Genomic DNA, 16626 nt, shown 5'->3' on the forward strand with positions numbered 1-16626 from the left:
AACAATTCTGTGTCCCTGAGTAACAGTTCTGTGTCCCTGAGTAACAATTCTGTGTCCCTGAGTAACAATTCTGTGTCCCTCAGTAACAATTCTGTGTCCCTCAGTAACAATTCTGTGTCTGTCCCTGAGTAACAATTCTGTGTCCCTCAGTAACAATTCTGTGTCCCTCAGTAACAATTCTGTGTCTGTCCCTGAGTAACAATTCTGTGTCCCTGAGTAACAGTTCTGTGTCCCTCAGTAACAATTCTGTGTCTGTCCTTGAGTAACAATTCTGTGTCCCTCAGTAACAATTCTGTGTCTGTCCCTGAGTAACAGTTCTGTGTCCCTGAGTAACAGTTCTGTGTCCCTGAGCAACAGTTCTGTGTCCCTGAGTATCAATTCTGTGTCCCTCAGTAACAATTCTGTGTCCCTCAGTAACAATTCTGTGTCCCTCAGTAACAATTCTGTGTCTGTCCCTGAGTAACAGTTCTGTGTCCCTGAGTAACAATTCTGTGTCCCTAAGTAACGATTCTGTGTCCCTAAAGTATCTGTGGCCCTAACTCTGTCCCTAATACAGAGAGGTCTGTCTCTCTTGAATGACCGGAGGCAAATGGAGAATTGTAAGATGGCCGCAATTTATAGCTCCACCATTACACAGTGCTGGCTGGCTGGCTGCTGATTGGCTAATGCGATCACATGTCATGAATGAATGCATAATGGGTCAGTGCGCCTTGTCTGCGTGCCTTCCCAGAGATCCCCGCTCCGTCGCTACACACATGTCGCCGCCATTTTTGGAAAAATTTCGATTCGCGCATCCGAAGTCTGCTAATTTTCGGATTCGAATTTTTCCTAATATTCGAAACGAATTCCACTTTGCCAAGTTCGATTCGCTCATCTCTAGTTGTATATATACCGATTTTTTTTTTTATACTAATAGTGGTGATCAGCTATTAACGACTTATGGCCAGACTTATGGCCAGACTGCGGCAGACATTCTGACACTGAGGGGAACTGACTTGGGGTCACTGACATCCCCAGTGACACCAATACAGTTATCAGTGCAAAAAAAAACAACCAAAAAAAAAAAACACTGACACTGTACTAATGGCACTGGGGAGGAAGGGGTTAACTTCTGGAGACAAAGGGTTAACTGTGTGAGGGGAGTGTTTTACTAGGGGGCGGGGGTGTATAGCTCTGTATTACACACTGTCCCGGAAGGCTGTGATCAGCGATCCTGAAACAGTGAGCTGAAAGCTGACAGGGAGGAGAGCTCCATTGAAAATAATGCAGCCTTCCTCTCTGTCAGTGATTGCTGGCAATCGCTGGCCAGGACCCGGTGATTGACACCTGCGGCCGTGATCTGTGCCATTGTAGCAGTATATTTACTGCAGGCGGTCCCCTAGTGGTTAATATTTAAATCTACATATCCTGATGTATAGTTTCCCCCAAATATACAAATGTTTCTACCACCTTTATCTGAGAAGCAATTGGTCTTTGAGAGGGTCAACCAGCAGGAGAACCAACTTATTCCAATTTATATTGAAGCCTGAATAAGATCCAAAAGTATTAAAAACAGCCATCAGGCTTTCTATAGATGTACATGTATCACCCAAAAATAATGTATTGTCTGCATACAATGCTAATTTCTCCACCATCTCGCCTTTCAGAAATCCCACTATTCAAGAATCACTCCGAATATCTAGTCAGCGACCCTAATGCCAAAGCAAAATAGGGGAGACAGCAGCATCCCTGCCTAGTACCTCTCCTTACTCTCCTAGATTACATTTCTCCAAAACCTGCCATAGATAATCCCACTCCATGCTATCAAATGCCTTGACAACATCTAAAGACGAAATGTCTGTTACCAACATTACTAGGTGTGATCTGAAGATTAAGATACAGTCTACGTATATTTACTGCTGTCGACCTATCAGGGATAAGTTCTGATCGATCTAGATGCACAAGCTTTGTTACAACATTAGACAGGTGGGTAGCCAGCACCTTAGCTAGAATTTTAAGATTTTTAAGTAGGTTTTTTGGCTATACTTCTCTTGTGGAAGTCCACTGTCGGCTGACATCACTCAGCCAGTCCAGGCTGGGAAAAGATCTTGCCTTCAAAGTCAGGATGCATGCTAGAGTCTGGAGTGGCACCTGGCTCAGCCTCTCAGCAAAGCGATAAGAGCCTGAGCCAGCCGCTCTCTCCCCCTCCACAACCCAGAGCTCCAGTGAGCACTGGGGGGGCTAAGCAGAGAGCTGTTTAGAGCAGAGAGAACTCAGCGATCAAATGATCACCGACATCTCACTCTTAGATCTGGCTGGAGACAGATGCAGAACCGGACCACTGCTGCATCCACCTAGGAAAGAATATGGAAAAAACCCTATTCTTTTAAAGATATTAGCAAAAAAAAAAAAATGGGTGGGGGGGGCATCCTAGGTTTGGGCATGTTGGGGTTCTTCCAATCAAGTGGGTTCGTAAATTAAGTGGCAGTTATGCTCTTGCTCATCTGGACATCTCTTCTCTCCATTCACAGGTAAACCTGCCTTTATGTTACTGCTGCTTCACATCCATCTGTAGCCCTGTTCACATTATTGTGTTGTTTATTTTGTCTTTATGTTTCTTACCTAAATTACGACTGATCTTAATTTTTACAACCCTGCCCTCTTGGACTTCTTGCAATTTTTTTTTTTTTTTATAAATGTTTATTCATTTATCAATTCAAATCCAAATCACGTTCACATTTCAATTAAAAAGACATACAAATAATATCTTCCTATTAGCATGATTTATTATTTAAATCCCCCACCTCCGCCCTCCTTCCCCCTCCCCCCTTCCTCAGCCTCCCATCCCCCCTCCCTCTCCCACTCTGCGTTCTCTCTTCTCCTTTCCACCATACATTTCTATTATTCTAAGACCATTTCAAGGGGTATTATAGCCTCATATTTCACTTTTTCTCAATACTCTTCCCATTTTTTCCACTTTATATTATACATCTCCATCTTGTCTATATGCATGTAATACAGTTTTTCTATCCCACAAATCTGATTCATTCTGCCCATCCAATCCTCCTCTGTTGGCACTTTTTTTTCCAAAACCTAGGTATCAAGCTCTTCGCTGCACTCAAAAAATGCCATATCCCTGAGACTTTATATTTTTACTGGAAGCTCTGTGATATGGAGAAGACATAACTCTGGGTCTAATCCAATATTAATTTTAGTGATTTTCCTTACTATATGAACTATTTTCCGCCAAAACACCTGTATTCTTGGACACTCCCACCATATATGATACCACGTACCCACCTCTCCACAACCTCTCCAACATAACCGTGAAATCTCTTCATTCAATTTATGTTCTACATTAGGTGTAATGTGCCATCTCACCAAACACTTATAATTTATTTCCACCTCCCGCATACTAATATTTTTGTGAATTAATCTAAGCATTTTCCTTTGCTCCTCCTCATCTATTTCTCTTCCCATATCTCTTTCCCATTTCTCTATATATATTAATTTTGTGTCAGTGTCTAATTCAGTTAATATCTTGTGTATTTTTGCAATTCCGTGTCTCCCATCTCCCCGTGCTTCCAACAATCTCTCCAATGGATTCCACTCTTTTCTTATTCTCATAGGCTTTGGGAGACTCAAAGAAATGTTTCAGTTGGTAATATCGTAATCTGTCCATTCTATTGAAAACTTCCCCCTTTTTTTCCCTCCAACTCTATATGATCCTAATTCCTCTCTAACCATTATATCTCTCAATTGCGCCTCTTGTTTTATAATCCATTTCCCTGCGATGTTTTCCTGCCCCGGTGTAAAATATTCTGTGTTCCTTAGTGGCATTAACTGTGAATTAAAAACCCATCCCTTTTGTCTGTGTAACATTTCCCACACTCTTAAAACGTTGAAAGTATACATACTTGTGCTATCCTCTAGTCCCCTATATTGTGCAGGCACCCATACAATCTCACTCAAAATTTGTTCCACTCAATGTATTTTCGATTTTGACCCAGCTTTTCTCTGGATTATGAGTCCAATCAAAAATTCTTGCAATTATCACCGCTTTATAGTATCTCTTAAAGTCTGGTACACCCAATCCCCCTATTTCTTTGCTTCTAATCAACATTTCATCGCGTATTCTAGGCTTTTTTTATTCCTCCATATGTATCTTATTTTTTTAAGTTCTTTAAAATATGCCTCTGGAAGTTTGATTGGAATCATTTGAAATTTATATAATACTTTGGGCACAATTACCATTTTTATCAAGTTTATGCGTCCTATCCAAGATGGGTTTCCACCTCCTACTCTTTTCAGCTCCTCCTTAAGCTCGTTTAATAGTTAAATATAAATTAGCTTTATACAGATTCTTAGTTGAGGCTGATAGTTTTATCCCTAGATATTTTAATTCTTTATCTCTCCAAACAAATGGGAATTCACCTTGTATTTCTTCTTTTTAACTATTTTTAAGGTTTATATTTAAGATTTCGGTTTTTGTCGGATTAATTTTCAAATTTGATAATTCCCCATATTCTTTCAGTATCTTCATTAAATTTGTAAGTGACATTCTAGCATTTCCAACATATAACATCAAATCATCCGCATAAGCCTCCACCTTATGTTCTCTATCTCCTATCCATATTCCTTTTAGATCTGTGTTCTTCCTAATCGTAGACAGCAAAGGCTCCAATGATAAAACATATAACATTGGGGATAATGGACATCCCTGTCTTGTACCATTTGACATCTCGAAAAGCTCTGATCTTCCTCCATTGACCATGATAGCAGCAGTAGACCCTCTATATAACCCTCCGATCCACTCTCATTCTGTCTCCTATCCCCAACACTTCCAAGGTGTCCATCATGAAACCCCAACTCACTCTATCAAATGATTTCTCGGCGTCAATTGACATCAGTATCATTGGGGTTTTCCCTTTTTTACCTTCCTGTATGAGCAACAGCGATCTCAAACCGTTGTCTCTACCCTCTCTCCCTGGGACAAACACCACCTGATCCCCATTTATCCACTCCGGCATCAAATCCTTCAGTCTATTTGCCAAACCTTTGCATACAATTTAGTATCTACATTCAACAGCGCTATTGGTCTATATCTTCCTTATGAGTTAAAACTATATTAGCCTGTAAGGATTCTTCCCTTATTTCCATCTCATTTCCCAGAGCGTTCATATATATCTTCAACTTGGGCACTAGTAGCTCTTTATATTTTTTTATAATATTTTACTGTATATCCATCTGGACCCGGACTTTTCCCCACCGCAGTACCTTTTAATACTTTTTTTTAAATTTCCTCTAATGTAATTTCTGCTTCTAAGGAGTTCTTTTAAATATGTCCTTTTTTCTCCATTTACTGTTTCAGGTTTTATTTAATATATCTTGGGGTGTCATATTATATAACTCATTATAGTAATCCTTAAATACTCTAGCGATGTCTTTAGTTGAGTGCACTAGTTCACCCTTTGGGATTTCTTATTTTTTCTATACAATTCCTGTTTCTTTCCTTAAAGTTCTCATTAAGTACTTTCCTGGCCTATCTCCCCATCTATACCTTTCACTTATTACTTTATTAAAGACTCTTCATTTTTCCTCCTCCATTACATTCTCTAGTTCTTCTTTCTTCTTTATTATTTTCTGCATTGTCTCCTTAGACATTTTTTTATGAGCCTGTTCAAGATCATACATTTCATTTAACAGTCTATTAATCTTTTCCCTCCTCTTTTTTGCTCCTATTGCAATGAGTAGTCCTCTATTGTTGGCTTTGTGGGCCTCCCATACTGTTGCAACCGACACATCCTCTGTTTCGTTCTCCTAAAAAAAACATTTAATTTTCCTCTCGATCTTTTGATCGATCTCTTCATCCATAAGGACTGCCTCATTCATCTGCCAGATATAACCTCCTCTCTTCTCTACCCCATCTTGATTTCATTGCAACAGGGGCATGATCCGACAGAGTACTTCCTCCAATTTTTACTTCTACTACAGACTCTATAAATCGATGTTCTACCAATATATAATCCAATCTAGAATAAGTCTCATGTACATGTGAAAAAAAAAAAAAAAGTATAGTCTATCTTTCATATTCCTGATTCTCCATATATCCACTAATTGACACTCATGCATCAGTTTCTTTAATAGTCTCAAGGACCTGCTCTCCTCCCTCCTCACACAGGAAGTAGTATCCATCCGTGGGTCCATACAGACATTAAAGTCTCCAGCTATTATCATGCATCCGCTTTTGAAGTCCATCAATCTCTTCAATACTCCCCTCAAGAATATCTCCGGTTTCTTATTTGGGCAATATATACTAGCTATTGTACACAATTCCCTGCAATTTACCCCTCAACAACAAAAACCTTCCCTCCGGATACGTTATTCTCTTCTCCACCTCAAACCTTATACTCTTCGCAAAACCTATAGCAACCCCTTTTGCTCTTTTATTTGGTGAATCTGCATAATACCATGTCAGGAAATATCTAGTCTTCAGCCTGATCTTTGATTCAATCTCTAAGTGTCTCCTGTAAAAATACCACCGAGGATGTTCTATGTTGTAATTCTTTAAACAACCTAAATCTCTTCCCAGGACAACACAACCCCTTTACATTATAGGTTATAAACTGGACTTCTTCCATTTTACCCTACTCCTTTCTCCTATCCTTCCTCTTCCTTTCTTCTCTTATCCTGCAGAGTGTTGCTACCCCCCTACTCTTTCCCCTACCCATATCCCTCCACCCCTCTCCCAATGCCCCCTCCGCCCCCCCTCCCCCCCACTCCACCCTCCCTCCTTCCATTCCCACACCCCTCCCTTCTAGGCCTACTATTTGCCTTCCAATCATTTGTGGTCCTAATGCCACGTTTGATTTTTGACCCTGGGGTTGAGCTCTGACTATGAACGGCTCACCTTCCCTCCATTTCCCCCTAACTTGCTGCCATTCATCTTTTCCCATAGCACATATCCCTCCTTCCTCCTCCCAACCTGGAATCTCTATTCTCTGGATACTGAGTTTATCAAAAAAGTCTCAGTTCCTCAGGAAATCTTAGATATGCAGTGACTCCATTCTTCCATCCAATTAAACACATCGATCTACTCCTTCTATATTGTATGTTCTGTTTTTTCATCTGTTCTAGTAGTGGTTTCAATGATCTCTTTCTCCACAATGTCTCAGCTGTCAGGTCTGCAAAAACTTGTATATTTTTTCCTCCATATTTAATACTGGTTCTTCCTTTTAACTTCTTCCATACCTTTGTCTCCATATTTATAGAATTGTACAACTACATCTCTCGGTCTCTCTTCCACCCGATCTCGTTGGAACCTTCCTATCCTGTATACATTGTCCAATTCAAGTGTCTCAGTACTGGGTTTATCCATAATGGAGTTTAAAATTTTACATATTGTCCCTCTTAGATCTTCTCCTTGTGTAGGCTCCGGGACTCCTTTTATCCTAAGATTATTTTTTCTATGCATGTTACCTTGTATCTCCAACTTATACAGCAGCTTTTTAGTTTTCCTAATCTCCATTATCTGATTTTTTAATTCTGGGATAGCTTGAGCATGTTTTTTAATTTTTTCTTCCGTTTCTTCTACTCTGGATAATAAATGTCCCAAATCATTTCCGGCGTCTCCCCGACTCCTTAGGATGCCAGCCGGCTTTTTTCCCTTCTCTTCTTCCTCCACAGGGTCCCGCTCCTGATTATCCCTGCTCATGGCCTATCAGTGAGAGAGCCGGCGCCTCCCTCCAGCTGGGGACGCCAGCCGGCTTCTCTTCCTACCAGTACTCCCTTGCGGGTGATCACGTGACCGCCTCACGTCCCCTGGACTCCCAGCAGCCCGCTGCCTTGGACGGGAAGCTCCAGCTGTCCCACTGCCGCGGTCCCCAGAAGCTCTGTCCTCCCCACTTCTCCGGCGGGATCCCCCCACTCACAGGTAGGGCTTAACTGGGATTTTCAGCAGCATTTTACAGGGAACATTGAAGGTGGCTGCCTTGCGGAGAGTGCTCACATCGCTCTCTTCCTTGCTGCCATGATCAGGTCCCTTCCCCTCTCCAACCATAAGCCTTTCAGTCTTCTTGCAATTTGATTGTAGTGTGAAAAGGTTTCTCTGTTAGCTATCTGGCCACGTTCTAATTTTCTTATATTTTGGTCTTATTCTCTAACGGGAGCATAAGCTGGTAGAAATAGAGGTGATCCAACTGACCCAAAAATTGGAGAGCGGAATGGCTCTATAGGCTTGTTTAATATTAGAATAAACCTTCTCGAACATATTACCCCCTCTAGTAGCCCACTTCACAAACTGCTAGAGTCCTGGAAGCATGGACTTCAAATTTGCTTGATTGAAAACCACCTGCCACAACAACAAGGACCCCATCAGGATAACCACGCTGGTATTTTCCTAACACCTTTGATAGCTTATCCAGAGAAAATTGCAATATTTGCATCAGGTGGAAAACACACTGCAATAATAATCACCAATGTAATAAATTGGACTACACTTAAGTGACATCAATTCTTATACTGGGCAGCAGTAAACATCTAAACTCCTATTTATACACCAATCGTTTAAAACAAATACTTCCCCCCATTCCATTTTTGTATCATAATGTAATGTACGGCCTGGAAGTTGCAAAACAGAATCAGATACATCAGAATTGAGTTTAAGTCTCAGTTGTTATTATTATTATAATACAGGATTTATATAGCGCCAATAGTTTGTTCAGCGCTGTACATTATAATGGGAGACAGTACACGAGGGTTTCAAGGGCCCTGCTCCTTGGAGCTTACAATCTAGGAGGGAGGGGATAGTGGTACAGGAGCAAATAGCTGTGGGGGATGGAGTGGTAGGAAGAGTGGAGGAGTTCAGTAATTAGCTGAGGGCGGGGAAGGCTTCCCTGAAGAGATAGGTCTTCAGGGTGCGCCTAAATGTGAGGAGATTAGGTGATAGTCTGATGGATTGGGGTAGGGAGTTCTAGAGGACGGGGGAAGCCCTGGAGAAGTCCTGGAGATGGCCATGGGAAGAGGAGACCAGGGAACTAGCGAGTAGGAGGTCTTGTGAGGAGTGGAAAGTACATTTTGGGTGGTATTTGGATACCAGATTGGCGATGTAGTTTGGGGCAGTATTATGAACAGCTTTATACGTCAATGTTAGCATTTTGAATTTTATCCGTTGGGCAATCAGAAGCCAGTGGAGGGATTGGCAGAGGGGGGTGGTGGATATGGAGCGGTTTGTAAGGTGGATGAGTCTGGCCGAAGCATTCAAGATAGACTGAAGCGGGGATAGTCTGCAGTGAGGTAAGCCGATGAGGAGGGAGTTACAGTAGTCAAGGCATGAAATAATAAGGGAGTGAATGAGTTGCTTAGTGGTTTCCGGGGTTTGGAACGGATGTATTTTGGAGATGTTGCGGAGGTGAAGTCTATATGAGTTTGTCAGCGATTGGACCTGGGGCTGGAAGGACAGATTGGAGTCAAGGATGACACCTAGTACTCTGGCTTGAGGGGTGGGACTGATGGTGGTATTGTTGGTCTTGATGGAGAAGTCTAGGGGGGGTGCGGGCTGGGGGGAAAGCTAGTTTTGGAAAGATTTAGTTTGAGGAAGTGGAGTGACATCCAATCCGATATGTTGCTCAGTAGGCTTGTGATACGGGCGGAGACTGAAGGGGTGAGGTGAGGGGTAGAGAGATAGATTTGCGTGTCATCGGCATAGAGATGGTAGTTGAAGCCTTGAGAGTGTATCAATTGGCCAAGGGAGGAGGTGCAGATGGAGAAGAGAAGGGGCCCAAGGACAGAACCTTGAGGGACCCCAACAGAGAGGGGGAGTAGAGTGGAGGTGGCACCGTTATAGGTAACACTGAAGGAGTGCTGTGATAGATAGGAAGAGAGCCAGGAGAATGCGGAGTTCTGAGGCCAAGAGAGTGTAGAGGAGGGGGAGAGTTGAAGAGGAGGGGGTGGTCAACCGTGTCGAAAGCCGCAGAGAGGTCGAGGAGTAGGAGCACTGAATAGTGGCCATTAGCTTTGGTGGTTAGCAGGTCGTTGGGGAGTTTGAGTAGGGCAGTTTCGGTGGAGTGTAGGGGGCGGAAGCCAGACTGTAGGGGATCAAGGAGGTTGTTGTCTGTGGAGGTGGGAACTCAGGCGATTATAGACTAAACGCTCTAGGAGTTTGGATATAAATGGCAGCAGGGAGATGGGTCTAAGGTTGTTCAGGTCGGTGGGATCCAGGGAGGGTTTTTTAAGTATGGGAGTGATGTGTGCGTGCTTCAGAGGGGAGGGGAATGAGCCAGTAGAGATGGAGAGATTAAAGATGTGAGTGAGGGAGCGTAGGATGGAGGAGGGTGATCATAGGAGTTGTGAAGGGACAGGGTCAAGGGGGCAGGGCAGGTGGTGAGGGGCAGGTGGTGAGGCGGGCTTCAGAGAAGACCTTAGTGACCTCTTCAGTGGTAGCGAGGTCGAAGGAGTGGAGTGTTGAGGGGGTTTTAGTGTGAGGAATGCTAGGTGGGGTGGGAGTCTGGGCAGTGGCGAGGTCAAAGGAGTGGAGTGTTGAGGGGGTTTTTGTATGAGGGATGCTAGGTGGGGTGGAAGTCTGAGCAGTGGTGATGTCCCTACAAATTGCGTCGATTTTGTTTTTGAAGTGGGCGGTGAGTGAGGTACTGGGTGGAGGTGGGGGCGGAGAGAGTAGAGAGTTAAAAGTAGAGAACAGCAGGCAAGGACTGGAGGAGAAGGTATTAATGAGGGTAACAAAGTTAGCTTGCTTGGCAGCGTGAAGGGAGGAAGTGTAGATTAGGAAGGCAGATTTATATCATGTGAACGCTTGTTGGCATCTGGTTTTGCACCATAGTCGCTGCAGCGCTCGACTGCACCGTTTGAGATTTTTGGTATGGTCAGTCTGCCAGGGTTGTAATGCTTCATGTTGTTGGGGGTACTAGCGAGTCTAGAGCGGCTGATAGCGAGTTGTTATAAAAAGTCAGGGCAGGACAGGGGAAGGATACTGTCGTAAAGAGTTAGAACTACCACACTACAATTGGATGGAAGGATACATGGATAATGGATGAATGAGTGGATGGATAAATGAAATAGTGTGTGGATGCCTCCCACCCCACTCCACTAAAGCACCAGGTCCTCAATGAATGATGAATAACCAGATGGTATATGATGTGTAAATACCTCCCGTCACTAACCCATTCCACTCCTCATCAACACCAGCTCCTGATGAATAGATGGATACTGGAAGGATGGATAGATACTAGATGGATGGATATATAGACAATAGATGATGAATGAATGATATATGGATAACCTTCTCACCAACACCAGCTGACAATGGGGGATGAAGGATGGATACTGCCTGTCACTCTCTATCTTTCCTCCTTCACCACTCTCAATTCCACATCAGCGCCAGTGGCTCAGCAGCTCAGAGGCTTGGCTTCCCAGGGGCTGCAACTCAACAGCTTGACAGCTCGGTTATCAACAGCTTCAGCACCACAACAGCTCAGCTGTTCACCAGATTGACAGCTTCCCAGCTGCTCAGCAGCTTCAAACTGATGGAATTTCTCAGCAGCTAAACACAGCCCGTTAGCAGTTTCAGATTTTCCACGTCAGCAAACCTGCTCCATGCTCTCTCTTCCTCCCCATTCCTGAGTACACCTCCCAGCGAACTGACATCTCCACCATGGCTTCCTGGCCCCACCACACATGCTTCGCTTGGAGCTCCTCCACACCTCAGCCACTGTGAATGCATGTGGGACATTCAGTGTGAGAAATCAGACCTAATGTTTTTAAAATATGAATCTTATCCAAACAGTCAAACAGAAAATGTTTGCTGTTATGTAACATTCAGACTGAATGTCAGCTCATTCCTACTATCTGTTCCTTCCAAGTCCTCCTGTTCTCTAGCTCCCTCATCACCTCCTCCCATGCACACATCCAAGACTTCTCCAGACCCAAACCTGTACAACTAAATCCTACTCTCTGTCTCTAATCTATCCATAAAAACTAATTTCAGGAAAGCCTATCCCACCCCTCTAGCTAACAAATCAATTTTACTTACTCAAACAACTCTTTTCCACAATTACTACCTTTTGTACCACTTGCCCTTCCCTGTAGACTGTAAGCTCTCATGAATAGGGCCCATATAACACTCTTTTCTTGCATTGTATTGTAAATGTACATCTATTTATTTTGTAAAGTGCAGCGCAAACCCCATGATCCTATGCCAAAAATGCAGGTACACAGTCCCTAGTTTAGTTATTCCACAAAAGGGGTTTTAAAAAAAAAAACAAAAAAAAAAACTTTATTCTGGTATAGGGCGAGAGTCCACATTTATTGTAACCATGTGAGAAGACCTTTACATTTACATTATTGGTGGGCCATAAGAGTATCATTGGGCCACAACCCTGGATCCATATGACCACCATACATTTTTTTACAGATCAGCCATTTATTAATTAAAATGCCACTCTGCAGTAAGTAAGCAATTGTCATGTTACTCACCTCTGTATATTCCTTATACCCTTTTCCAGCTTCTGACATGCTTTCACGGGCTTCTTTGCTACTTGTAGAGGCTGTATAAGCCCTTACCATGTTATGTGCTCCATCCCTCAATCGACATTGGATACAGTAGGCTTCATAAAGCTCATCTAGCTGAAAATTTTTTGAAAAGACATCACATCAGCTGGTATTATCCAAAAAGGAACAATTTGCAGTTCAATGCTAGTCTGTATTTCTATTGTCAGAATAGGCAAATGCAAAAATGGCACGTTCAGAGGGTATCATAATACTAAAATGTACACTGTAGTACCAATTGCATGAAATAGCAATTTTATTAGCAAATAAAGAGTTTCTCTGCATACTTTTATACAGGATAGAATACATTCTCTGCATTAAGGTAAAAAAACAAAAAAACAAACAAACAAAAAAACCCTTCTGCATGCAGCTCCTCCCTCCCATCATATTGAGCCCGATCTCAATCCAGTGATGAGCATGAGAGCAGAGGCACTCTCCGCTCTCTCCCTCCTCATTGGCTCAGAGACAGCAGCACCACTGGCTCCTGCTGCTATCAATCACAGCCAGTGAGGAGGGAGCAAGACACTCTGTGTGTCTACTGATAACAAACTGTCTAACATACTAATAACAAACTGTCATACAAACATACTAATAACAAACTGTCATACTTACCTGCTCTGTGCAATCATTTTGCACAGAGAGCCCTGATCCTCCCCTTCTGAGGTCCCCCACTAGCGTTCCTGGCTGCTCTTCCCCAGCACGTTTGCATGATTGCTCCTGAGCCCCGCTTTTTGTCAGTAGACAAAGAGCGGGGCTCAGGAGCAATCATGCAAACGTGCTGGGGAAGAGCAGCCAGGAACGCTAGTGGGGGACCTCAGAAGGGGAGGATCAGGGCTCTCTGTGCAAAATGATTGCACAGAGCAGGTAAGTATGACAGTTTGTTATTTTAATAAAACAAAAAAGCACAAAAAAACAAAAACAAAAAGCATATATAATCACTATACAGGATACAGTATTTACTCTACACAGATGAATCGCTAATCATGAAATCTAACGACACAGATAGCAAAAAATATCTGCCTGTTAGTCTATAATTAATTTTTTCCACGTCATTCCTTCTATGTATGCAAAACAGTAACAGTCCATCTATACTGGAGTCTTTTCATAAGTTGTTGAAGCCAAGGCACATGTCCTATACAGCACAGACTATCCTTTGGTGATACATTTTGTTGCTCATAGGAAATGTATCCGCTATTACAATTTCTCTTTGCTTGTTAACCATTTTGATTGTATTTAATAAACTTTTGAGATTCCATGCACATTAGCATTTTTTTAATGCTCAAAAAACGCTGGATAAAAACCACTAGTATTAACATTTTTCTACTAGTGTTTAGAAGTATTTAGGAGCATTAGCATTTTTATAGTACATTGAACTGCATCTCCCTCTGCTTTTGATTAACTCCCAAATTCCCACAATGCTTTGCCAGATATTTTCTGGGGCTATTTTAGACAAAGAGAATAAAGAGAATTATGAGAGTATAGCAGGAACAGTCATGCCTCTCTCTTCAACAAGTAGCATAAATTGAAAAAAATTTAGGAATTATTGCTCCTGATGTTGTTACAGAGGCAGTTATGGTGGAGACAATTACAAAAGAAGACTTATTGATGTTGATACTGGAAAAATCCATTGATGTCGCACAAGTTTTCATCAGTGATGTATGGAAAACTGCGGCAAATTCTCTCATTTTACCCAGATATCCCTTGGCACATTTGATGATCTTCTGGATCACATAAGACCAAGGCTCACATGTATGGACACACTTACGAATAAGACTCCTTGTCACACTCCGGTATTACATTTCCTAACAATTGTCAGCAATTTCTTTCATTATTTGAGTGGTTTTGTACAGGGATGGTAGCAGAAAATTAGGGGGGTTGTTTGTGAAAAAAAATAGAAAGCTTTGTAGGGAGCGGAAGGTTCCACCTTGATGTCAGCACAGTGGCAAAGGTGACCAGGCAGACATGCATTGTACTCTGGGAGGAGTTATACCATGTTGTAATGCCAGAGCCAGATGAAAACATGTGGGAATAGGTGGCTGTGGAATTCTGGGGAAAAAACTGTTTCTGAACTGTATTGCAACCCTGTACAGCAAGCGCGTGAGGGTCAAAATGCCTCCCTGTTCTAGTTCTTTATATTATAATTACAAGACTTTTTTTCAATAGTGCTGCTGGGGTTGGCAGATTCACACCTTAGAGTCCTGGTGGTCGACGTTGGAGCCTATGGAAGCCATGGTGAATGCACAAATTTTTCGTGAGTCCAGTTTTGGTTATCATCAACTGCATCAGAGAAGTTTGAGGACTCCATCAAGAAGGCCTCTCCCAGGCACAACTGAGCCTAGTCTTCCATGAGTAATACTGGTGGATGAGGCTTATGGACTCACTGGAAACTTGCTGAGACCATAGGGTGGGCATGGACTTAGCCACAAGCAGAAAGTATTTAGTTATCATCTTTGCCTTGCTCGTCAAGCAGTGGAATGTGCATTTAGAATATGCACAGCCATTTGGCGAGTTCTGCTGTTGTGCATGCAACTAAACGTGGAAAATGCAGTAAAAGTGGTGCTAACATGTTGCGTGATTCATAATTTTTAATTTACAAGGAGAGAGCATACTACTGGGAACCTGTCCCAAGAAACGCAGTGCAGGGTGTTCGCACTTTTGACTTAAGATCGACTGCAGAGATCATGAACAATCAAAACCTCTTTGCGGACTTTGTTTCATCTGAAGGTCAAGCTCCTTATCAGGGCAGACATGTAGTTTAGTTGCATTTAACAAGCCATTTCAATTTTTATGTACCTTGTTAACTGTTCAGTTTATAGGATTGTTACTTTAAAAAAATTTTATAATTTACTTCTGTGTGTTTTCTTACATTGTTCTTTATGTGTTTGCATGATGATACTTTGCTAGGCGCATATCAGTTCTTTGTAACACACAAAACAGGGCATCACAAAGGACTGAACTATACCCAAGAAAGTACTAATCTGTGCTTTCCCAGTTGAATAGTTTCTGAAGGCAATGCTTCTCTCCATAACAAGCACAAAGCTGTGCGCTACAAAGAGCAGAATTTTGCCCTTACAAACTACTGAACAGTGTGTGTCTCAATAAGCTGGCTGACCTTACTCATGGCTGTCACATGTGCTTCTGGTCAAACTCACACACAGAGGACTGGGTTGGGTCTCCAGGCACACACAATGGGTGGGCTGAGTCACTTGATGCTTCTTGTACATACAAGAATAAAATTCATCTTTTTTTTTCAGTTAATGGGTGGACTGAGTCTCCAGATAATTCCTGTATGCACACAAACTCCTGGAATGTGACTCATGACTTTTTTTTTTCCGTTCCTTTAGGAAAAAACAAAACTCAAAAGGAGCGTTTGAGCATTTAGCAATTTTTCTGCTAGAAAATTGCTGCAAAAAAAGAAAACTATGAAATTTATTTTTTTTCTGTTCCTAGACGTTGAAGCTCAAAAAACACTAATAGCCTAAAGTATTGTACATGGACACATAGAATAACACAATTTAGCATCTAGTACCAATTAAGCTTCTAGGAGCTTGAAAAAACACTAGTGTGTGTATGGAGCCTGAAAGAGCATTTTACCCAATACTGAACAAGATCCAGGTTCTGTAGTGTTCCCCACCTACAGGAAAATAGATTTACATTGGAAATTGGTTCTCAAGCTTGCACCTCTAACAAAAAGAAATTAACAATATACAATATGTCTCAAACGCAAACAGAACAAAACAGATCTGTGCGGCAGCCAGCTTGGAGACAGCCTAAATCCTCCAAAAGCAGCAGAAATTGTAGCTTTTCTAGTTGATACTGTTTGACTTCAAACAGTATCAACTAGAAAAGCTACAATTTCTGGGGAAATTGTGTGAAGTGTTCTTGCCTCTACCAGTAGTCTACAACTGGAGTGGGCGGAATAACTGGGTCGAGTGGCTAGTCACTCTGCTGCCTGCTCACACACCTGGGTTCCTATGGCAACTCACTCTACAGCAAGGGCAGAGAAGAACGGTTAAAAACAAACTGCTCCAACTTGGTCACTTCACTGGCGGTTGCCATCTTCAAACGGTTGTAGTTTAAAAATTATAA

General features: G+C 42.3%; 1 protein-coding gene across 2 annotated transcripts in view; it reads right to left on the bottom strand.

The window, feature by feature from the left end:
• The window catches only part of LOC149451927 (rho family-interacting cell polarization regulator 1-like), a 1274165-nt gene that overhangs the window by 515763 nt on the left and 741776 nt on the right, over window positions 1-16626 (bottom strand). For both annotated transcript variants that reach the window (XM_089689951.1, XM_089689952.1), the window contains exon 7: window positions 12466-12615. In XM_089689951.1, coding sequence (XP_089546077.1) covers window positions 12466-12615 — 150 coding nt within the window. The remainder of the gene's footprint in view (window positions 1-12465; window positions 12616-16626) is intronic.

The sequence above is a fragment of the Staurois parvus genome, unplaced genomic scaffold (genome assembly GCF_062004578.1).
Source record: "Staurois parvus isolate SC_StPar_1 unplaced genomic scaffold, SC_StPar_1.0 ptg000505l, whole genome shotgun sequence".
In the NCBI taxonomy this organism is placed as follows: Eukaryota; Metazoa; Chordata; class Amphibia; order Anura; family Ranidae; genus Staurois; species Staurois parvus.